This window comes from Meleagris gallopavo, chromosome 15 (genome assembly GCF_000146605.3).
Source record: "Meleagris gallopavo isolate NT-WF06-2002-E0010 breed Aviagen turkey brand Nicholas breeding stock chromosome 15, Turkey_5.1, whole genome shotgun sequence".
NCBI classification, from domain to species: domain Eukaryota; kingdom Metazoa; phylum Chordata; class Aves; order Galliformes; family Phasianidae; genus Meleagris; species Meleagris gallopavo.
In genome coordinates, this window is record NC_015025.2 from 15405411 (window position 1) to 15430144 (window position 24734).

The 24734-nt window shown below is 47.5% G+C and overlaps 1 protein-coding gene across 1 annotated transcript in view; it reads left to right on the forward strand.

Moving 5' to 3' along the window:
* Positions 1-444: 444 nt before the first annotated feature.
* Positions 445-24734, forward strand: part of KCTD16 (potassium channel tetramerization domain containing 16) — a 38505-nt gene continuing 14215 nt past the window's right edge. The window contains exon 1 of the mRNA XM_003210502.3: positions 445-1394. Coding sequence (XP_003210550.1) covers positions 563-1394 — 832 coding nt within the window. The 5' untranslated portion in view covers positions 445-562. The remainder of the gene's footprint in view (positions 1395-24734) is intronic.

The following is a 24734-nucleotide window of genomic DNA, read 5'->3' on the forward strand; positions in this document are numbered from 1 at the left end:
TTCTCACTGTCTCATCTGCATGTTTAAATTAGATGTTTGTTTGAAGATAAACTATGCATATTCTTTAAACTGCAGGATCACACCGAGTCGTTCCATTGATTAGTATTTCTGAAAAAGAAGGGGGAGAACTTGAAAAAATTAGATATATTTAGCAGGAAGGCTAACAGCTTCCTAGAATGAGTTGTTTTTCTCTATTGCAATTGCTGGCATGCTTAAGAGGTTAATTTGAATCTTATTTTGTTTTCCCTTTTAGAAGACCAGTGAATTACCGTAGGCTGGGCTTGACCTTGATTTTGATGGCTTTGTTGGAAGATCTAATGATGTGATTGTGTTTCATGAAGGGATTTCTCTCCAGCCCCAATGGCATAGGATATAAGACGCTTCTATCACGCTATTACTTATGGACAATTCAAATATTTTTTAGACATATCTTTTGGGTTTTTTTTTCTTTCCTCTCTTCTCCTTCCCTCCCATTTCTCCTTAATACTGGGAGCCTTATTCTAGACTTTGATGTGACTGACCATCCTCCTGCTCCGTGCTGCTGTTTCTTTTTTGAAGTACAATGGCACTAAGTGGCAACTGCAGGACTTACCTCCCTGCCCGGGAGCAGGGCCCTGGGCTGCAACCCTTCCCGGAGGTTGTGGAGCTAAATGTGGGTGGCCAGGTTTACTTCACTCGCCACTCCACCTTGGTTGGCACCCCTCACTCCTTGCTGTGGAAAATGTTCACTCCAAAAAGAGACACAGCCAACGATCTGGCCAAGGACTCCAAGGGAAGATTCTTCATTGACAGAGATGGTTTCCTTTTTCGCTATATTCTGGACTATCTCAGGGACAAGCAAGTTGTTCTGCCTGACCACTTCCCTGAAAAGGGAAGGCTCAAGAGGGAGGCTGAGTACTTCCAGCTCCCAGACTTGGTCAAACTCCTGACTCCTGATGACAGCAAGCAAAGCCCCGATGATTATTGCCACAGTGACTATGAAGAGGTCTCCCAAGGCAGTGACACGAGAATATGCCCCCCTCCATCTCTCTTACCATCAGATCGAAAGTGGGGATTCATTACCATTGGGTACCGGGGGTCATGCACTATTGGCAGGGAGAGCCAAGCAGATGCCAAATTCAGGAGGGTCCCAAGGATTTTGGTTTGTGGAAGGATCGCTTTGGTCAAAGAGGTCTTTGGAGAAAGTTTGAATGAAAGCAGAGATCCAGACAGAGCTCCAGAAAGGTACACCTCCAGGTTTTATCTCAAGTTCAAGCATCTGGAGAGGGCTTTTGACATGTTATCTGAGTGTGGATTCCACATGGTGGCCTGCAACTCCTCTGTGACGGCGTCCTTTGTCAATCAGTACACTGATGACAAGGTCTGGTCCAGCTACACTGAATATGTCTTCTACCGTAAGTACGAGACATTTCTGAGGGAAACGTAACTGCCTGTTTGAAGCCTGTCTCTTCTGCTGACCGTGCAGTCCGCAAAGCATGAGAAGTGCAGATTTCTTTGTATCTGCTGCAGATTGGAGCTTTATTTTGATCTGAGGTGATATGCTTCAGTTTATCTTTCAAACTATAAGGCCAGGCTGAACTCTGTGGCTTGGTCTTTGCTAGGTGGCAGCACAGACTGCCAAAAGCACCCAGTCCTGTGCCTGAAGGATGCCGCTGTCTCTGGCTGTGTAAATCAGCCATCTGACGGCTTGCACACCTCCTGAGTGCAAGCAGAATGCAATGTAAGCCATGCAAACACGCTGCAGATTTAATTACAGAAAACCTTCAAATTGGATTTAATTTACAAAGGTAATAGCTGTTCGATAATAGTCGAGCATAGCCAGCAAACCATCTGTCAGCATGCCTGACACACTTACATGCAGGGAAGGGGAAAAAAAATCCTGTCCCCTGGCTGCTTTTCAACAGGGAGCCTTCTCAGATCCAACTGATGTGCTCTGAAATGAGGGCTTGGAGCAGAGAGGCGAGTTGTTGTGCCCTGTTATGCAACATGCCTATGAAAAACAGTCCTCATAATGAGAAGTATCTGCCCTGCTTACTGCAATCACATCGGATCACATACTGTTGTGGTAATTTTAGCTGATCGCTCTAGCAGGCTCATTAACTTTCTAAGTTGATATTCAGGTAGAGGCACTGTTACCAATGGAAACATGGGGATGATTTTGATTCTATATTCCTATATCAGAAAATCATTCCTCAGCTGCTATTCATAAATATGCAAGAAGTTCGTGAGGATGTTCTTCACCCTCTTGAGATGAAAATGGAGAAGAATGGAACATTTCACTGGTCATTTGTACAAATGGGCTTTAGCTAGCTGCAGCTTTGGGCAAAAGGATTTAAAGAGGGATAAAAATTACTTAGCCTGCAGACCTACTGCTCTGTGTGCAACACTTACATTTGGCAGGCTTGGTAACATGGAGAGCTGATGAAAGTTTTAGGTGAAAGATGATAAATCAGGAACTGAATTGCTTGTGTGTAATACTGGATTCAGTGCCATCTACTCGTGTCTCAGCTCAACAGGCAGTCCTAATCTGCTTATGTAATGATGCTTAAGTTAGCATCCTGAAGAGCCATATGTATTTTTGACACACATAGATTTACTTAAAATTAGTTTTCTAGATGGATTTCTCAAAGGTCCAAAGGATGCTAACAAGGATGGATGACTGTGGTCCTTTTCAACTCAGGCCATTCTATGTTTGAAGATCAGTGTCTTGTGCAAGACAGAGGAGAACAATTCATGTAGATAGATGAATTAAAATGAATTATTCAAATATAAATCAGAAAAGTTTTTAATAGACCCAGTGTTTTGCTAATTGAAGAGAGGATGAAAGTAGGTTTGACACCACTTAGGAAACGTGGACTAATAATTTCCTTATTACTCACATTATTACCTTCAAGGATTGCTCATTGCTTCCACACCATTATGGTTAAGGTACCAAGATAAGAAGAACCGCATAAATTTTGGACAGTGAAACTTCAACAAGCTTCACAAAATCTTCTCTCATTAATGCAGAGACTCCAAATCCAATACAGGTGTTATTAGAATGGGAAAGTTTAACGTGGTGGAAGAGTGATATGGGAATGTAACAGCAAAGGGGCCAGTGCAGATAGGATGGTATTTCAAAGGGAAAGAAAGGTGCTCACCTGTCTCTGGAGATCTAGGCTTACAGGAAAGACTCCACTAAACAGAGATCTCCAGAAAGAGATCCATTCCCAGTGGCAGTCAGCCCTTAAGTGGGGTCTAGGAGAGGTGCAGCCAGGCTGCAGTCCTTCCAATCACACAGCTGAATTGCTTTCACCTGTGCTCCCAGGACTGACCGGGTCCTTTCCCCAGGTGCTCAATCAGTGGTTCAGGCCAGGACTCAGCAGTTCCCATACAAGTTCCTGGAAAGGTTTATCCAGTTCAATATGTTTCGTATTTGGCTCATGCCGATTTTGTGGATTTTTGACACTGATGCTTTTTCAGAGACGGGCTTTTCGAAGGATCCTTCCCTAGGCCAAGCAAGGACTGTGATTCTTTTGTATCTTGACCCAGATGTCTCTGTTACTCTTCATGGTGGTTGCTGCTCGCTCTGACAGAGCTGCTGCTGGGCTGCAGGGCTCACCAGCAGTGTGTGTGGGGCCGGGCTGCAGCAGAAGGGCAGCACAGTGCCTCCAGCATTCACCTGTGGTGGCAGAAGTCCTTTTCCAAATCTCCCAGAGCCATATCTTTTTAAACTTTGAGGACCACTAAAATTGACATCTGGCTTTTTAGTGGAACATTACAACTTCTCTGCAGCTGTTTAGTCATAATTATTTAATTAGAAGCTGCCAACTGTGTCTGTATAAGGATGAATTCATCAAGCTGTTGTGATCAGGTTAATGGTCCTAAGCATGGGAGGTGCCTAATACAACTGGATAGACTGGTACAAAGGTGGTTTCTGCAGAGCAGCTTAGTGAAATGTGAAATGTGCAATTGAGGGAGTCCAGAGCTGGAGAAAGATGATTGTTTCCAAAGGAGAAGGAATAGAAGGGGGCAACGATGTTTTGATGCACCAAATACATACAGAAGCAAATTTCTGTGGTTGGCTTGAAGATAAAGACCATTCTTCATGTACAAATCCTTTTGAAAGCAAAGCAGATGGACCAATGAGGATGTAAATCGTGCAGCTATTCACGTGGGCACAGTGTGTGCTATTAACAAAATTGGACAATTAATATTGTATGGCATTTTCTCCCCTTGTTCAAGTTCAGACACTCCTACAGCTAATGGGAGATTCATGTTCTCTATGGAGGAGATTTTCCCGAAATGCAGGGCACGCAGGGAGTATCCAGAACAGCAAACCTGCAGCTGTTTTGCTGAGTGAGAGGTGAGATGGGCTGCAAAGCCTGCACACAGGATGACAGTGCAATCCTGGCAGTGCAGCTGGGCATCACTCCAGTTTCAAGTAGGCCGAGGCAAAGGAGGATTTGGAGACAGGCAGTGTGGGTCCATTAGGCCCATAATTAAGCAGTTCTTTGAAATGTGGTAGCTTTGCAGTGGGTAGGCAGGAGCCGCAGCCTGTGCATCTGCTCGCAGGTGGAGTTCTGCACATGCATTTTCTTTCCCTCCAGATTCTCTTTTGACAAGGAATTTTTTAAAAATTATCAGTTGAGGTTGGGTTTCTCCACTGAATGTTGTTATATTTTCCTCTACTGTTTTTTCAATGATCTTGAAGTAAAGCCCCATCTCCAAACATTCCTTTTTGACACGGATTATCGCCTGTGCTGGAATTTACATTTTAAAATGTTTTCAACCTTTACAATGGAATGAATCAAAATTGCTCACTGGCACAACTGGTGAATGTTGGGGGGCGGTGGCGTTAAAGCATATGGGCTGGCTCAGCCAGGTCCTATCCCTGACAGAGGCAGAGGCAGGCTCTTTCTCACCTCCTCCCATAACCTACACAGCAGCCCTTTTTGCTTGGATCCCAGCACAAAGCATTGCCAGAACTGCTGGTGACGGTCCTGCACGCACACACTGTCAGTGCCAGAGTGCAAAACAACAGGTTGGGAGTGGAGGAGGCTTTGGCGTCAGGCAGCAGGTCAGCATCACAGCTGGGTGCCTGCATGTCTGCAGTGCATCATGGCAGTGGAGTGGGATGGGGAGAAACTGCAGCACAGCCCCACCGTGTATCGCTGTTTCCCCCTGGAATCCTGATGTCACATCCCTTCCTTCTCTCTGGTTTCTCCCCATTATGGCAGGCTCTCAGAGCAGCTCATGGTACAGAGGGGAGACTTTGATGCCAGCATGTCCCGTCAGTCCCTGCCCCTGCTCCCAGTGGCTGCGGGGTGCACCGTGAGGAGCCGGTTGCCCTCTGCTCAGCTGGAGCAACAAAGGAGGTGAGAGGAGAGCTGCTAGGCAAAAAGGAGCAAATATAGAAGTACAGATGGAGAAAAGAGATAGAAAATTCACACTCAGTCTGGAGGGAAAGAACTAGGGAAAAGATGGAGGTACTGACAGCTATATCAGGGCGTGGGGAAGGAGGATTTGTCAGGAGCGTCAAGCCGGCAGTTTATCACAAATGTTTCTCTGCAACAAGCAGGTGGAGATGGGTTGAGAAAACCTCCTTCAAGTTCACTACAAAAAAGAATGCAGAGATTTAGACAGATGGCTGCCCCTACCCTTCCTCAGGCCATTTTCCAAGTCTGAGCAAGTGTGAAAAAAAACAAACAACTGGCCTGGTTTCTTACCCTTGCCTTGTGCCGGCCACTTCACATCTTTCAGAGCTGCTCAAGCACCTGCAAATGATGCAAGGGAACTGTGAGGTATTCCTGGCAGCGGAGCTCTGAAAGGAAAAAATGACTTTACAAGGCTCTTGCTCCTGAAGGTCGTGCACTGCCTCCAGCGCAGGGTGCGTTTTGCCCTTCTCACCTTTCTCTTTCAAGAAGATGCTGGTTGTGTGCGGTTGTCATTTGCCTGCTAGGAGGCTGAGATATTTCTGAAGTAGGTTTTGGATTTTGCTGGGGTAAACAGACGAGTTCTGTTGGGTGGGGCTGGGCAGGAGGAAAGCTGAATGCCAGAATGTCCGCAGCCAGCCCTGTGGTGCATGTGAACAGAGCTGAGAGATCGCACGCTGATGTACATGTGGCTGACTCATAAATGAACTGCGTGGTAGAAACTTGACTAACAAGACTGAATCCTCTTGTACAGGGACACCCACAGCTCTGCTGTCAAGTGGTTAGATGTGGAACATGAGTATCGCCTATTTTCCTACATCTTTATACTGATACCATTTTATGTTCTAGTAATTTGTTCTGTTTTCAAACTGGTAAAGAAGAAAATGACCCAAAAGATAACAGAATAAAATCTAATCCAATGAATTATGCACTCTTCCTTTCCTGTTGACAGGAGTTGTTGGTTTCCAGGTAATTATTGACATCGTCAGTGAATCTGGTCCACCTTGCTGAGCAAACCTCTCTGAATTCTCACATGGGTGCTCGTCTGCACATGGCGGGGGTGCAGAGCAATGTGCTGGGTTTGTTAGAGTGTTTGTGGGTGTACAAGAACGTTGCTGTCAGCTTTTTTGGTCATATTTGAGTGTTGGTTGATGCTTTCCCACTTTGTCGTGTCCTGCATAGGTTGTCAGTCTGATTAGAGTTATTCCATAGATGCAAAATGCTATTGGAAACCAATAACAGCAAATCTGACTCTTAGATTAGTCTAAGAATCTTCAGCTCGGTGGATAACTGAAGCACAGCTCTGTAAAAAAGATTGGTTGGATGTAGAGCTCTGAGTTCATTCTAGTGATGTACAATAGTGGTGTTCAGGAACCAGCAAGGCTGGCTTTGGGTAGTGCTCTGAGTCCTCCCCAGTGCCCATGGCATGGCTGGCTGTTTCCCATCCCTTTGGTATGATCTTCGTTGATCTGGATGTTTGTTATAAATGTTTGGCATGGATATATAGATATGTTTTCTTGCTGCTCTAAGGAACATTTCAGTGGTGCACATCTTCCCCCCGCTGCAACCCCTGCTTGGCAGCCTGACAGATTTCCTGCCCAGAACACTGCTCCATCTGTCCCACGGTCCCGCAGGCCTCTGCACACAATGGACTGCTGAGATCACGCGAGGAAACCAGTGCTATGGCTGAGGCTTTGGCCTGGTTAAGTTGCTGGATGTTTGTGGTTTTCCTGTCTTTTCAAACCACCTGGAGGGCTGTGCAGGCTCAGTGCTGTACAAGTAAGGGAGAAAACGAGGATATTTGCACCAGGTTGGATGGTCCCAGCAACCTGCCCTGTGCAGTGGGCAGGGGCACCTGGAGGCAGAGCCCTGTAAGGTCTGTCCTCTGCTCCCGAGGCAGAGAAGGGCTGCGGCACACAGAGGGTAACCAAGTAGAGCGGCCATGTAGGACAGCTGGCCCTGCACTGTACCCTGGGCAGCTCGAGCTGGGTGCTACCTAAGAGTGATACGTACACATCCCAGCGAACCATTCCTGTAGGTGGCTGATCAGAGGAGGGGTTTACTGTAACAACTGGAGGTACATGTCTGTATGTACCAGCCTGGTGCTGCCGGTCTGGGGCCATAGGGGCAGGGAGCACTGCCCACTGTGGCTCGGGGCACAGCTCGGCAAACGGCACGTGGAGCTGCGGGGCTGGAGGGGAAAACGTCCCAGCTGAGAGTGAAGGGTTCTCCCAGCAGCCACTCTGCAGCCTCACCGTGCCTGATGGGTTCAAATCTTAAAACTTGCTGTTACTTAGGGAAAACAAAATCAGAAAGAGCAAGCAGTGAAAATATGAAAACATAACACAGATATTGCCATTCAGTGAATATCAGCAACATATTGTAAATACAGACAAACACTTCCTTGGAGCAGGTTGTTTTTTTTGGTTTTCTTTTCAAGTCATCCTGGATTTGTTTAAATTTGTAACCACAACATTTTCTCAGTTTCTTCTCCTTTTTTTTTCAGCTTTTCAAGTTCAAGGCTTACATACAGTAAATATAGAGACAAGAAGCAAAATCTAAATTACATCTTTGAAAAGAGTAAAAGTAATCTCTTATGAATCTTACTCAAAATGATTTTTATTTTTTTTTAAAGGAAGAAAATAGACCTAAAGGAGTTAGACTTGGTGGAATTGCTTCAGTTGCTTCTGAAGTGTAATGGTGAATGAGTTGGTTGAGTGATTTTGCCCAGCTGTTTTCAGAAGGCATGCTCAAGCTAATACCAGAATAAAATAAAACATTTGTGCCATTATCGTACAAGCTAACGTTAAACCAATTGCTTCAATTCACATGTTTCAGATGTGCTACGTTAGGGTGAGTCTTAAGGAGTAATGGATGCGGAGCTTTAAACCTGGTGCTGTAACTGAGCTGATTATTTGGTGACGTGAGGAGTGCTGAACACCTGCAATGCTTTGCAAGTCTGTACAGATTCAAATCTGATGACTCAAATGTTGGATCCAAGATTGGTACAGAAGATACCATCTCATTTTACTGGTCCAGTGTAGGAGACTGGATTTATTTCAGAGCTAATGGCCCTCACTGAGGCCTTTGTGAGAACTTTGAACTTCTCTTTTGGAGTCAGAAGTCCTTGGTTTTATCTCTGCTAGTAGGAGCTGGGTGGATAAAGTAGGGGAAAACGACAGCAGAGTACCACGTAGGATGTTTTCTAAATTACTTTCTTGTATTAGTTTTCTAATTATGTGTCTTTTTAAATGGGAAGCCTGGGGCTGTGATGATACTTCTTACATTTCAATAGCTGGTTATGAACGTTGTTGAAATACCCATAGATATAAATTGTTTGATCGGAACGTGTTCCAGTTGACCACTTTGTATTGACTTCCCGTTGTGTAAAACACCCTTCTGTCCTTAAGTGAGCGTTGGTGTGAGCACTGAGCAGCTGTAAGAACTGCATGGGCTTTGGAAGCTAGTTTGTAAATCACTGCTGCTAAAAAATTATTAGCACTTCTTCTGAGTCTACTAACAAAGTGATCAGCAATTTGTAGGAGCTCATTGATTAGCTGCTAAGGCAGCTAAAATATTCCCTTACCCAAAATAGAGTGGAGAAATCGGTGTCTGCCTTGCTTTGTAAATCCACCTGAAAACACGGTGAGCACCAACTGCTGCCGTGCCTGGTCAGTGGGGGTGGCTCGGTCTGGCATCCTGCTGCCCTGGGGAGCACTGGGACAAATCCAACAGCCCCAGATGTTTAATTTCATGATCACATGATCACGAGTTGGAGTTTTGGGTTGTGTTTGTAGAATGGGATCACTCGGGAGGAGAGCAGCAGGACAGGCACAGTGCCTGGCGAAGCACAGCCAGCTGTGGGTGCAGGGCAGCAGTGCTCTGCTCTGTGCACACCTTTGGTCAGGGCTGGGAGCCCGGCTTGTAGAAAAGTTCCTTCTCTTTTTGGAGGAGTCTTATTTTAAGAACTTCAAATTGAATTTCTATCAAAATGAATCAGAATATATTTTTGCACCAGAATTAAATCAGGCTGGAATAGAACCCAAAGGAACGTGCTGATTTTGACTGAATATTACACTTCAAATATTCTGAAGGCCAAAAGCTCAGAGCAAAAATTTACTGAGCAAAAACATGCCATCAGAGAGCCTGAAAACGTGTTTATTTGTGCTCCTACAAAGAGAATTTTACTGATCTTTTCTCGGCTCGGGGTTTGCACCAGTAGTGTGGGGAAGTTCAGCATTTTGTTCCATATAGGAACAGAAGGATTGCAGAGGCTGAGCTCAAGCCTGGAAGGCGAAGGCAGCTTTTACAAATGCACTCTTGGCATAGTCACATGAAAATGTGGAAACGGGTCATCAGCTAAACTAAATGTAACACCTGTATGGATAATTGGTGCTTTTGTCTGAAGTTTGGCAGTTCTAGCCCTGTGGAGACTCGCAGATCTGCAGTAGGCTGCTTGTTGGGAGCGTCAGGCCCCGCTTCCACCTCCCTCCACCAGACTTTGCACACCGCTGCTCCAGCTGCTGTGCCCAAATAGATTCCCTGCAATACACTGAGGTGTGCTCATGTTTGCTATCGGCAGGAACAGACCCAGGATCAAACTGAGCCTGGATGCAAACAGGAGCCGTGGCTCCCACAGCACCCGCATCTACTGGCGGAGCTGGATGCTGTTCTTTCATTCATTTCTCTTCCAAACTGCACCCCGTGCTGCTGAGCTATTTCTTGGTTTGGGCTGGGTGTTACAGATGAGACGAGCTGAACTGATGCAGCGCTACAGATCTGCATCCTACAAAGAGATGAGGTTGTTGAAACCCAATCCAAGCTGACAGTTCAAACCCCCTGTGGGACCTGAAACCAAATTCTGGATCTAAACATCTTCTCCTTCGGGAAAAATTGCTGCATGAAAACATGGCAGTTCAAAAACAGAAAGATAACAACAAAAGGAAATAAAAAGTCATCGGCTTTGCGGAGCGGCTGCTCCACTGTGCGCCACGCTGAGCAGCACTGGGCTGGGGGCACTTTGTGCCACACGGGGCAGAGCGCAGGGCTGGAGGTGTCTGCAGAGAGAACTTTTGCTGAGCGCTTCAGCACAAACCGCACCTGCCTGAAGCGTGCCTGAACTCAGCGACAGATTGTGGTGTGTGTGCAGGCGGGAGCCTTCCCCAGGTGTGTGGGATGCTGCCTCCTCACCGCCGCCCGCTAATGGGCACGTGGGAAACCAGTCATTTTCTGGATGAAAGCTAAAAGCTACATGGCAGACAGTAAATAAATAATTGCAGGGAGCCATCGCACATAGATTTCTTTGAGGCACAGAACTTAATTAAATTTCATGCTCATGCTCACGTAGTTCCATTGATCAGGAAACAAATGTGCGCTATGCCTTGGAGATTTACTCGCCCGGCAGTGTTCTGCCATCCTCCCCTCTCCTGTGCCAGTTTCATTCATTCTACATCCTGCAATGCCGAAGGAATGCGTTTCTATTTTTCTTTCTTGAAGAAATCAATCCTAAGACATAAAGAACATGATATGTGCTTTGTAACTATACAGGATGGCTAAGCAAAAATCCCCCCAAAACAGAAGGAGGCTTGATGGGTACTACATTCATTTCCATTTTACAATGGATTTTTTTCCCACTAGGACCAATAAAATTTATGTGAAAGCTTTCAACAGCCTCTCTAGTACTAATTAGTTAAAAGATGGCGTAGATCTCACTGGGCTCATTTATCAAGGTAGGGTTTTTTTAGACACTTCACAAAACTTACTTTGCCACCAAATTCAAACTCAACCTGAATTCCCAGTGCTGACCATTGGCCCTGCACTGCGATCTCAGCACTGCTCCCTGCCCCAGCACAGTGCTTGAGGTGCTGCAGCTTTCCCAGCAGCTTCAGCACACGCTGCAGTGAGCAGCCCTGGCACAGCATTGGCTGGCTAGAGCCATGCATAGTGGTGATGGACCTCTCTTCGGGGAGGGCTTTGTTGGAGTAGCAAGCTTTGGAGGATGGCAGTGTGCTTCTGGTACTGAGAACGTGGGGATGCATCACAAAGAGCGTGACAACTGGGTGAAGGAGGGTCTTCTTCCCTCTGCTCTGCCCTGGGGAGAGCAGATCTGGAGCACATAGCACAGTGTGGGGCTCCCCAGCTGCAGGCAGATAGGGATTGCTGGAGAGAGCCCAGAGGACGGTGCAGAGATGGGGGGCCTGGAGAACGTCCTGATGTGGACAGGATGAGAGTCCCAGGGCTGCTCCCTTCCGGAAGATGTCCCTTCCAACCTCTATGTTTCTGGGATTCTGTAACTCTTGGACATGCTGTGAGAATCCAGGGAATGTGTTCTCGATGCCCACCAGACTCAGACATCCCACCTGCACCTGCTCAAGGTCCTCCTACCAGCTCTGCACATTCCCCTTTGCTGGGCTACTGAGTTCTGCTCCCAGGGGCTGCTTTTAGCTCCCTGCCTCATTTAGGCATGGCAGGGAGCTGTGGGTGAGTGAGGAAAGTGCCGTCCTCGCTCACGTAACTGTGATTTGGCATATTGGTACAGTATTAAAATTCCAGTTGAACAGATGGTGTCAGGATTTTAACTTATGCTTATGAGATGCAGATGGTCCATGTAGTGAACTTGTACACCAGCTATTTTTATTTTGAACAGGTTAAGAACAAATTACTTTTTGACTGATATTATTGCTCTCCTCATCGCTTCTTCTTTCTGTGTGTGCACGCACACGTGCCCATGTTCTCAAAATCTCTCTTCCTCGTAAGCTGAAAGCACCCTGCTCTGTCCACAGCCCCTCTCTGTGTAGCTGCCTCCCCCAGCCGCCCCTCGCTTCCCCTCAGACACACACGGAGCAGAGCTGCAGGAAGGGGCAGCTCTGCACCCCCTGTACCGCACCCCCTGTGCCCCCAGCAGTGTTCTGCAGAACCACCCACATGCATTTCCCACATTGCTCTCTGGCTCATGTCTGATGCTCAGAGAAGGACTCATGCATGTGCCAGCCTTTGTCCTGCCAGGGCCTGTGGTTCACTGCGGCCGCTCAGTGGGGTCTGTTTGGTGCTGCTGCCGACTGCCCCTGCCCCACACTCCACCCACACGTGCCATTGTGCTTCCATCTGGCTCCACTAGCACAGGGTGGTAATAAGGAGCAGGGCAGAGGCTCTGCTGCTCTGGGTCTTCTTGTTCCTCAGATGTCTTCAGGTGATGTGGGCTCCAGAGCCCACCTGACATCCTTTTTTCCCCATCTCCTTATCTTCTTTCCTTTTGGAGATCATCGGTACAGCGCTCCCATCCCTGGACTGAGAAGGCATTATAACCCAGCTCACTGCTAACCTGGGAGTGCATGAGCTCTGCCTGTGATGGGACAAGCAAAAATAAATCTTCATCTATTGCCTGTCCTTGATGCATTTCACATTTACATCCTGGCAATAACGGCTGAGAGATTTCCACGAAAGATGATGAAAACATATGGCAGGAGGGCAAAGCCGACAGCTGCAGGTGGAGGCATGATCAGGTTCATTTATTCTTCCCTCATACCTGCTGTCATTACTCAGTGCATTGCATGCAAACAGCAAGCATCGCAGTGCCTGTCAGACCCGCAGCCTTCAGATGCTGCTCCCACACCAAAAGGCTGCGGCTGGAGCAGGGAGTGATGCCCAGAGGGTGGTGGGGGCCTCCCCAGGAAGCATCCTGTCCCACCCCATAGGGCAGCCATGATGCACCTAGGGCTCTCAGGATCTCCTAGAGTGCAGAAATTGTAGCCTCCTACCTATTACTTATAATTAGTATTTTTCAAAGTTATCTTGGCCGGGATGATGCTGAGTAGCCCAATGGTGCCAGGGATGTTTTAGCACTTGAAGAAGTGGCTGCCTGGCCCCACCGGGTCAGGGAAGGCCACACAGAACAGCTCCTATTCTGCAGCTTTGTGATACTCATGTCCTGATGGGGGTGGGATGAATAATGAATATTTCATGAAAAGCCATTACAAGACTGTATGTGAAGCAGCTGACATCACTGCACATGCACTGATGCTTCCTCACTGCAGCCAGTATGTTTTTCCTGTGCTGTTTTTACCAGAATGGGGAGAACCAGTTGGACCACCACACATCCCCCAGCTGCAGAAATATCAGAGCTGTGTTGCTGCTTCTGAGGGAGGGGATGAAAGAGCTCTGTGCTGATAATGCCTTGCACTTTGTGTACAGCCTTCAGGAACCCACCGCTCCCCTGCACGTCTGGCCCAGCACAGAGCAGGTTCAGGCTCCCCTGTGCTCCGAGGGCTGCTCCTGCAGGGCAGAGCTGTACGGAGTAGCCTGGGAGAGCCAGTGACCCTGAGGCACTGCAAAGCTGTGGCTTTGAATAGATTTGAAAGAAGCAAAATATGTGAAATATCAGCTGGAATGCATTTACTCAGCTGTGGTGACAACTTCAGTTACATGCTGTAATTTTTGTTCACAGCTTTACAGAGCCATGGCAATAGAACAGATTAAGTGTTGTTTAAAAAAATGATCAGAGGTTTTGTTTGCAATCCTGCTGTAACTCTTCCTTAAATACTGGAAGCGTTCTAAATTGGTTTGTATTGATAATGGCATTGTAATGCCTTTTCTTGCTTGTACAGATCGTCGTTGTTATAATGTGCTTATTCCCAAGAGACAAAGTAACTGAGGAGAACAGATTAAGTTAAATCTTAAAGAATGTTTTCTTAGGGAAAAATCACATTTCTTTTAAAACTGCTTTGCGTAAGGTTACTGGTATCTGATGGTTTGCATTTTCCATTATTCATGTCAACCATACTCATTGCTAGAGCACAGCGATCAGCCTCTTGGCTGTGCATCCTGCAGCTCTACATTCACAAACACGTGAGTTCAACCAGGATGGTGCAGGCAGGGCTGGTGAATCTTACTCCCTTCCCCTCCATTCCTTCCTACCTCCTTCCTTCCCCTGAAGGGTTCTGTGGATGCAGCTGTGCTACCCCAGGGCTGCGAGGAGGCAGCCTGCAGACCTTTACAGACACCGCGTTTCTAACCCAAAGCATTTTCCTTTGCTCCTATTTGAAAATGTAAACTTGGAGACATTTGTGTACTCATCAAAGAGCTCCTTCGTAGTTTTGCCCGTCACCACAGCTCCATCACATCCTGTGCTGTGTGCAGTGACACAGCCACTTTGAAAAACCCACCTAGACATAGCTTGCCAGGAGCTGTTTGGCTATACATGGCTCACAGCCATGCTGAGCAGCTCTGTGCACGTCCACCTGCATACAGCTCACACAGAGCTGCTCCCCTCCATGGGACAGGGACGTACCCGTGTGTCCCTAGGCAGTCACTTGTTCTTAAAAACATCCCCAATCCTCCAAACCCACCACGGCTGTGTCTCCAGACAGGTGGATGAGGATACACATCAGCTGTCATGAAGCACTCAGACAAACGACGAGTTGGCAATGCCCGTGCATAGGCAGTACTCTGTTTATGTTCTATGCAATAAAGAATATGACAAAATCCTACAGAAACAAAGCTTTATATGATCAAAAGCTGCTTTAATTGCTCATTTTTATTGATGCTCTGATCTCTGGTGAACAAACAATTGGCTGGAAAACAGAAGCCTGATGCATTTAGAGTCACTGACAGCTTTGTTCCCTGGAAGCAATGGGTGACCCAAAAGCAAATAAATATTCTTACTTACCTACAGATTACGTGTTAGATCATTTAAGCTCCAAAATATCTGATTGCTTTTCACAAATTGTGCTGCCTCCTTATATCTATCCCCACCTTGCTGATTTAAGGCTTTTTAACTTCTGATTGCACTGCAAAGTACCTGCAGGTATGCAATGCTGCGGGCTGCAGCTCTGCTGGGAAAGCATGCTTGTTTGTAAGTGGCTTACCAATGGGTGTGTGCACAGATCAGGAGCACTCCATTTTTTAGCACATCTCAGGTTGTGATAACATTGCAGTGATGCTGGTCCTGAGCGATTCTGTTCACCCCTGAGCCCAGAGGAAGCAAAAGCAGCAGCAACAGAATGGGGTGGTGGCACAGCGAGCTGTGTGTGTGTGTGTGTGTGTGCCCACATCCCCTGGGGAGGGTCACAGCTGCACAAGTCTGTGTGAAGTGATGCAAACTGATGGCAATGCTGTCAGGCAGCGCTGTGCCTTCTAAAAATAGTGTCCTGCTTTCCTGAAGTCATTCATTTTTGATAAATGCCTCAGCCTTGCATTTGTTTGGCAGCAGTACGGAGTTCCTGTGTTCTGTGGGCATTGTTTCAGCTGCAGATATCTCACAAGGGCTGCTTTGAATCATGCAATGGTCCTGAAGGTCCTCCACCTACTGCTCATATGAGTTTGCTTTCAGCTATTTATTGAACGCAGCTGCTGTGGTGGCTCAGTTTGTTTGCAGCTGTGGTTTATGAGGTCTGAGCCACCTTTTGAAGTGGGATTGGTGCTGGGGATGAACTGGAGCTGTGGTTGGACTCTGTGTTTCTTCAGTACTTTGAGTGTATGTGTGTTTTTGGGGGTGATCTGCTTTCTATGTTCTTATAACCTAGAAACACACTTAAAAAGAGCTAATTTGTATCATGTGATGGGCTTCAAGTTCTTCCACCTGTTGTTCTTATGAATCTGATTCCTTCTATTGAATGCAGGAGCTATTGCCATGGTAGCAACAGAAACTTAACTTTCTGCTGACATAATCTGTAGCCACATATAAAGTGTTTGTAAGAAAATCCAAGCTAAAGAAGCTACTGCCAATATAAGTAAAAACTTGTTTCCACCTCAGGGGCTCTTTCCTACATAAGAGCACGTATGAGATCAAGCTGATAGGCAGAAGAGCAGAGTCTTCTGATTTCTGAAGCCATGCTGCTTGCAACGATCAATATGATGAAACGGCCACGAAGTCCTGTACTGCTCCCCAGCCCCAGGCAGCCACGGGTCACAGGTCCCTTAGGGGCTGCCTTGGGAAAGTTGTTGGGATGTCCCACAGAGGTGCTGGGGTCTCCTGGGGGCCAGACTGCGTGTGAGGAGCAGGGCTGTAGTAATTGGACAGATCAATATGAAGGGAAAAGGTGGAATGATGGAAGGATTGGCATAATAGAAAGGCACAAGAAGGGAAGGAAAGATTGCTTACCTCTATCAGAAGATTCCAAGCTCACAGAGGAAAGCTCCACCAAAGAGGGATCTCCAACCAGAGATCCTTCCCAGTGGCAGTCAGCCCTTAAATGAGGTCTAAGAGAGGTGCAGCCAGGCTCCACCCCTTCCTATCACACAGGTAAACTGCCTTCACCTGTGCCCCCAGGGCTGACCGGGTCCTTTCCCAGGTGCTCAATCAGTGGTTCAGGCCAGGACTCAGCAGTTCCCACATAGGAGCTGTGCAGGGCTGCAGGCAGAGAGGTGCAATGGAGTGCTCTGGGCTCTGCAGACCCCCTCTCCCCTGGGAGTACAGTGTTCAGCGAGGAGTTCTCAAGCAGAGCACAGCAAATCTGGGCTATCTCCAAAAATGGTTTGGTTTGACTTTTACTTCACAAACTGGCAGCTCTCATGCCCCTCAAATAGAAGCACTGCTCAGATAACACAATTCACATGAAAAGATTTCTTGAAATTCTTTAAGTGCACATTAAAATGCAAATCGCTCTTGTTATTAAAGATTTCTGGAAGTTCTCTGACAACACATTTAAATGCAAATCACTGAAACGTAGACTCAATATTAAAATCCAAACAAGTGTGTGATCCATGGGCTGAAATTAAAAGGGGCCCCCACTGTGCATCTCTGCAAAGCCAGGACCACCCCGGCAGCATGTAGAGCAGCTTTAGATGGAGCAGTTCAGTGTTCTTGGAGTGGGAAGAGTCTGGGTGAATCCCTGATACTGTGCAGCCCCCTGTCCCTGCAAGGGCCCATCTGGTATGGATGTCTGGTGTGGGTTTGTAGCAGTGTATGGTAGAGCCTGAATGGAAGCTCTGATTGGGACCCTGTGGGCACTGGGGCCTCTGCGTGCCCAGCTGGGGCCCTGAGGTCATCAACAAACCCTGTGGGGAGCAGGGACACAGCACCAGACCCTGCCCATGTGTCCAGACTCGGGGATGCCCCTGAGGTACCGCCAGGAAGAGGGAGCAGAACAAATGAACACCCTGAATGAGTAATGGGCTGCGTCCACATTTCTGAGTTTTCCCCCAAATTACTCAGTGTAAGGTTAAAACTCTGTCCTCAGCCAAACGGATGGTAATGATTTGATGGGATTTTAATGGGAGCGCTCTGAGACCAGCTCTGAAAGCTGCTGGTGCTATGGGATGAGCTCAGCTGCACGCATCTGAGCTGGTTTGACTTTAAACCGTGATGATCCATTAGGAACAACAGGCTTTAAATGTCTTTAAAACTGAATGAGGTCTTTTTTCTCTTGCTCTGCTGCACTCATTAAGTTCCTGCAGGAAGATGTGAGGAGACAAAAGGCACTTTTCCATCACTTCCACCACCCCGGCTTTATCACTGCTTCCCAGGGCTGTGCTGGGGGTGGTGGAGCAGGGCAGGGTGCTGGTGGAGCAGGGCAGGGTGCTGGTGCCAGGCAGGGCCTCAGGACAGAGGTGGGTTGGTGCACAAAGACGTGGAATCGGCACCGATTGTTCGGTAGATCAGAAGATCTACTGCAGCTCACTCCCACCTTACGCTGCCACGTCCCCTACGTTAATGGCTGATGTGCAGCACACTTGGAAACATCTCCCTGCTCTTTCTCCCCCCAGATGGGGATCCTCCTCTCTCATGCTGAATACCCCACAAACCCAAAAGGGTTCACGTATGTAGGGGAGAAGCTCTGCTTTTCTCTGATTTTTTTTTTCTCTGTAATTCCATGTGCTAATCAGGGCTTTTAAACTCAGCTTTGTCAGTCAAATGCTTCTTGATGATGATAAGCAGAGCTGAGCTGTGTAGCTGCTGAATGGATCATCAGTGAATTTTAATTTTAAGGAAAAAAGTGTTTTTTCGTCTCCAAACTACAATTATTAAAAGCCAGAACAGCGATGTTGGACAGAGAGTCTTACTAGGAAAATTGAATCCAACATAGAAGATGTACCTGGTCGCTCTTCCCTCCTCCATACAGTGTTTGTGTTGCATGGAAATAAATGTCATGTCCCAGTAATTGTGAGTGATGCACAAGGGCCGTGCTGCCACCGGTGTCCTTCAGTAGCTGAAAAAGAAGGGAAGCATTGCAGCTCCTGTGTTCTTGTGCTGCTCATCTCTGCCTTCCCCGGAAATCCTTCTGTGCTGGGGAAATCTGGAAATCAGATCGTAAACTGTAAGAGGCAGAAAAGGAATTGTATGTGCCAGTGGGCGGGTGCCTCAGGGAAAGGGGAACTGTGTCCAAAGAGTGCTCCTCTGTTCCTCCTGCAGCTGGGTGCTGCACGAGGGCTGCTGCTGCTGCGCTGCATCCCAGGCCTCTGTATGACACCAGTGGCACACAGTGCAGAAGTGCCTGGCTGTGGTTTTACCCTCTTAGCCAGAGAGGAAGAACAGCTTCTGCAGCTGACTGAAATCCCCAACGTGTGCTCTTCATTATGAGCTTACAGAGTCTGGAAAATCGGGGAATTGGCATTCCCTCAGCATAAAGCGTGTGAGCTGCAGCACTCAGTGCAGATCATGTTGGAAAATGACATTATTTTTGAGCCATTTATCCATGGGTTTCATTGCTAAGTTGGTGCTTTCTCATTCAGAAGAAAGAGATGTAGCAGTGCATGTCCTGCTGGGTGTCACAAACACATGCTCTACACCAAGTCCATTGCTGAACCTTGCTCTATCCCTGCTGAGATCCATGTGTTCTGCTCCTGGGCTGAAAATGCCTTTTGTTGGTGTTGGGAATTTTCCCCCACCCCTCCATCCTGGGACAGAAGAGGCACTGCCCATAGCAGACATCAGCCCTAGTCAGACTGCCCTGGGAACACTGCCCTATCCGCAGTGTGATGGTCCCACAGCAGCAGTCAGTACTTAACGAGGGCTCCATGGAGCTGCTTTCTGGGCTCTGGGGAAAATTCCTAAGGAAACAGTTTGGAGGAAATGTTGTTGGAGAATTAACATTGTGTTCATCAACCCGTTGTTAATAATTCCTCACCCTAGTGATTGGAATTTCTATGACTGTTTGTTTCCACCTTGGCACAGGTGAGCACAGGCAGCAGCAATGCATTCCCCCATCACTGATGGCGGTGCTGCCCCCTGGGCTGCAGCTTCCCCATGAGTGGGAAGAGCAGAGAAGAGTGCCAGCACATGGGTGAGCAACTGCTGAGCACTGAGCCAAAAACATTCCAGCTTAAGATTCCCTTTTTCCTTTTTAAAAAAGAAACAAACCAAATCATGAATCTCTTTTTTAATTCTCACTTTCCTTCTCCTTCCCCTCTCCTTGGCCATGCAGTGCAGCATGTGATCTCCTCCTTTGTTTTCCAGTGTCTTTTTTCATTCTGTGTCAGTTTCTTTGCTGCGTGAAGAACATCCTCTTCTTTGGATGCTGGCTTCTGAATGCTAAAGATGCAAAAGCTTCACTTTCCCTTTAATTGCACTGGATACATAGGAAGGACCTCCCCCCACCTCCTCCCCCTCTCCCCCCCCAATTTTTAATGAGTCCCAAGTGAGTTGCCTTAAAGCCTGCCATTCTCTTTGTTGCTTCCTATGAATAACGACAGGCAGGATCAGCAGGTAGCTTGGCTGGTGCCACCCCGGGCAGAGCTGCTGCAGGCTAGCGGGGTGTTTCCAGGGCTCACTCAGGCTGCTGAGGTTGTTTCCCATTCAGGTCCCTGTTTGCAGGTGTCAGGACCAGAGGGTCCCCCAGCTCACGGTGTTCCCCACAGCTGCAGGGGTGAGTTTGCAGTTCTGGGGGTGAGAATTTTGCTTACATGGAGCTGCTCATACAGTCGTGATGTTGGCCATAGCGGTGAAGTGCATGATGGTGCAGCAAGAAAAGGTGGAGATGCTCCAAGTCCCTCTGGTCGCAAAGGGTGGAGCTCCCTGGGATGGAGCAGGGCAGTCTTTGCTGGAAGGGAAAGTTCTGGAGCTGGAAGCTATGCTGTGAGTCATTGGCACAGATAATGCATTAAAGACGTGTTGGTGGATGAAGTTCTGCAGGGACATATGAAAGGCAAAGACAAAGCAGGTCATTCTCTGAGAGCTGCACGGAGCATTTACAAAGGTGGTGAAGAGAATTCTCTTGTAAACATGTGGGTCTCAGGATGGCTGCAGCTGGCACTCCATAACACCTGCCTCCTACCCATGGGTGTCACCTGAAGCTCTGTGTGGGAACACACACACACTCGTGCTCCCCATCCAGGTCGCTGGGCATCCAGCAAACGTGTTGGTGGGCAGCTCACATGCTTGGTGGCTGTGTGGACCCCTCGCTGTCCCACATTGCCCCCAGCACAGCGCAATCCTGCTGGGCTCAGTGCGGCGGAGGTGACCGTGTCCCCTGGTAGCAGACGGAGCTGCCTTCCATTTACCGCTGCTCTGATTTGCATTTATAGCCCTAGCAAGTGTTCAGGACAAATGGATCTAAAAAAGCAATCGATGCCAGTAAGCTGTTATTCTAGAAAGGCCACGGGCATCGCAGTAGACCTTCAGCTTAAAAAGCTTTTGAGGACTTCAGCAGACTTGTGATAAGGTCTCAAATTTCATCCTTGTTTTCTGTACTCATGCTGTTCAGCCCTTCAGCTCTGTCCTTCGCTCGTGTTATCCAATGCCTTCAACCCCTGACCACAAACAAGGACAGGGAATGGGCTGCCAGGTCGGCACTGATGGTGCTTGTGCAGAACAGCATTGGTGCCCGACCTGGTGGGGGGCAACCAGCACACGGCAGTGGGTGGCCTGGGGGGCTGTAAGGTCCCTTCCAACCCAAGGCATTCTATAGTTCTTTGATTCTTTAATGTAATTATAATGTATTTTCATTCATTGACCCTGTTTTACTTGTTAACTGTTTAACTTGCTAATTTCTGAGTGTTGATAATTGCTTCATATTATGATAATAGTTTAAAGATCACAAACGGTACACAGCACCACATCTTAAGAGCACTATTAACTTGCTCTGTAGCCCACCGAAGAGTTTAAACTCAGTTTAAAGCTCCCATTGCCTGCGTGGAGATAATGTTATAGCTGTGATAAATGTAATAAAATCCTCATCTCCATCCCCCTTCAGATTTCATAGTCAGTGCCTAATTATTCTTTCCCACAACTAAACTCATTCTGATCTTGCTAACTGAAACAAAAAGCCAATTTATTACACTGTTTGGAACAGCCCAGCGATGGCCCTGTGCAGCAGGGCTGTTGCAGCCCACACACAGCAGTCACTGCTCAGAGCTGCTCTGCTGGTGAGCCTAGAGGTGACGGCTTCATGTTGCACCGGTGCAGGTTCAGGTTGGATGTTGGGAACAATTTCTTCTCCAAAGAGCAGTCAGCACTGGCACAGCTGCCCAGAGAGTGGGGAGGCACCATCCTGGAGGTGCACCAGAGCTGCAGGGATGCGGCACGGCAGGATGTGTTCAGTGGGCATGGCGGGGTGGGCTGGCGATCTGAAGGGTCTTCTCCAGCCTTCACAGTTCTGCAATTCCACGATTCTGCTGGGATTTGGCAGCCTGGGGAAGCGTGGGTGTTTGGGGAGCTGCTCTGGGCTCACCCTGAGCATCTCATCTCGATTGCCCAAGTTTACAAAGACTAAAACAAGAAGTTATCAAAATGTATGTATAATTACTGAATGCGTAGCACCATGGGAGCGTGCTTGGCAGTGCCTTCTCTAACAAACAGGGAACAAAAAAAAGCAGCTCTTCATAACCGTGATTTAATTAACCTGGACGTGTCTAGTTAAGCAGACCTTCAGTGTTCTACTCAGAGCATACTCAATCCTAGTATATTTTTGTCAAAAGTTTCTTGTTACATTTACACATTCTACCTTGGGATTTTTATGAATTTCCATTAACCACCTGTAATTAAATCGTGACGAGGCGTAGCTTTCATCTCTATAAAATACCTGAATTTGAGGGGCACATGAGGGCTGTGAGTGCACAGTGGCCTCTGGCTGGGCTGCGCTCCAAATGAACGCCTTCTGCGGGGCGCGCGCTGGTTTGGCACTTGTGTCTATCCTCCTAAGTCACATTGCCACAGTTTGTAGTTCGGGCTGGTAAAGTAGACTTGAAACCTGGTTTGGTAGATCTCACAGGGCCTTAATATGTGGGAGGTTTCATTAGGTGGAATTAACAGCAGGCTCCTTCCTTGCAGCCCTGTGCGGTGCAGTGCCTGCAGCAATGCTCCCTTCATCCTGAAATTGGTCAGAGACCAAAGTAGGACACTTTGCCTTTTTGACATTGGTTTTGTTAAGGCCATATCAAGTATAGTTTCCGTTACAGAAGGTGAACAATTCAGAGAACAGTTTTAGCTTGTTGGTTTAAAAATAAATGAATAAAGCAGCATCTGATGTAAGCAAAAATCTCTGCAGCTAATGCAGAAAGGTCTTCTGCTATTTAAAAAAGAAATGCATTTTTGTTTAAATAAAGGAGAGAACAGACTATTTATTACTGTTCAGAAATCTGGATGGCATTAGCAGCTGTGTAAATTAGTTTAACTTAATTGACTTCAGCAGAAATAAACTGCCTCATCTCTGCCGAGAGCTTGGTTACATGGGACTTAATTGATTTTTGAGCTGATATTTTTATTAGTAGTGATGTTTAGGGTTCAAACAGTGCCCATCGACACAACAGCATTTTGAGGCAAATGCACTTACTGTATTTGTATAAATCGAGGTAGACAGATAAAAGCCCAGCTATGAAGACTGCAGGCAGCCCACAGAGAAGTGAGGAGTCTCCTTTTCTGGAGAGATTCAAACCCACCTGAATGCTTTCCTGTGCAACTTGCTGCAGGGAGCTGCTGTGGGGGCTTCTCCTTCAGCCCAAGGGCCCTGCAGTGGGTCTTTGCCTCTAGGCTGTGGGCGCTGACCCCTCAGCAGGGCTGCTGAGCATCCCTGGGTGTCACCTCACCCCCATTGGGTCCTGCTGTAGTCAGTGTGAGTCAGGGCGGGGAAGGGGGAGGAAGGAAGAAAAAAAACAAAGGAACTTTTATCACATCGGTGCTCATTGACTGTATTTAGTCTTAAACTGTAAATTCAGTGGCATGCATAGAATGCTGTCTCTGGCAGCAGAACGATGTTCTTTGAGTAATTGCATTATGTACTTCTGTGCTTCTTTGATAAGATGCAATTTGTGGGAAGTGCTAGGGACTTGGTAATCCCAGCACCTCAGAGTGGCTGTACAGGGGAGGATGGCACTGATGGAGAGCCATGGGCTGATCCTGGGGGAGAAAGCCAGGGGAAGTGCTATGTGCAGCTTAACTGGGGGGACCCTTGCAGTTAACACCTAGTGTACTAAAATGGCCTGAAGCGTAGAAGCACGCGATTGGCTTTACCTTGAGAAAAGTGTGTACTGAAGAGCCTGCAGCCAGAGGCAGGGGTTTCTGTGCAAGGACGGAAGAGGAGCAGGGGGTGCTCGGCTCCCCTGCAGATGTGGCTGTACCTGCAGTCCCACGGCCATGGCTGTTGTTATGCCCAGAGCCTGGGACAGACATGGGGATGGATCAGGATAGCTCCACATGCTGCCAGCCACAATATGCTTCTGGAGCTGTGAGCAGTGGAGGTGGTGCAGGATGGAGACACAGGTGGTATTTATGGAGGGGAACTCATTACCAAAATGACCTCGGGACCACAGCAGCACACTGCAGTAGGCTGTGTTACTTTTCCTCCCTGTCTGTCCTTTGCAGGTAGGCAGCCCAAGATCTCTGCAGCTTTAGCTTTTCCCTTATGTTTGGGATCTTGGTAGTGCCATGCAGGAGTGACAAAGCCACACATACACAGGTGGATGTGGGATGTTGTTTTCCCTTTTATCTTTACTGTATTAAATGCTGCTACTTTAGAAACAAACACGTGCAATAATTTGGTTGGGAGCCAAGAACAGCATCTGCATTTGCATTCTGTGAATTAGAAAGCAATCTGTTGCTGGAGGGAAGCTTCTTCTTTGCTGGAGCTCAGTGTGCTCCTGAGGTATTTCATGAGATAGTGCCTGAAGCTTTTCTTCCCCTGTGCCTCAGAGAACAGTGGTTATTCAGGCACTCTGACAGGAGCAGCCCATAGCTGCTTGCCCTATCTCGCTCAGCAGAAACATCTGTCCTGAGATGCACTAGGGAAAACCAAGCCTTGAATGAAGCATTTATTAGTACAGTGTAGCAATTGGGCAGATCAGTACAATGGGAAAGGCTTTATAACAACGGTGTGATGACAAAAGGACTGGCACAATAGAGAGGTTCTATAAAGAAAGATTGCTTACCTGTATCAGAAGATTCCAGGCTCA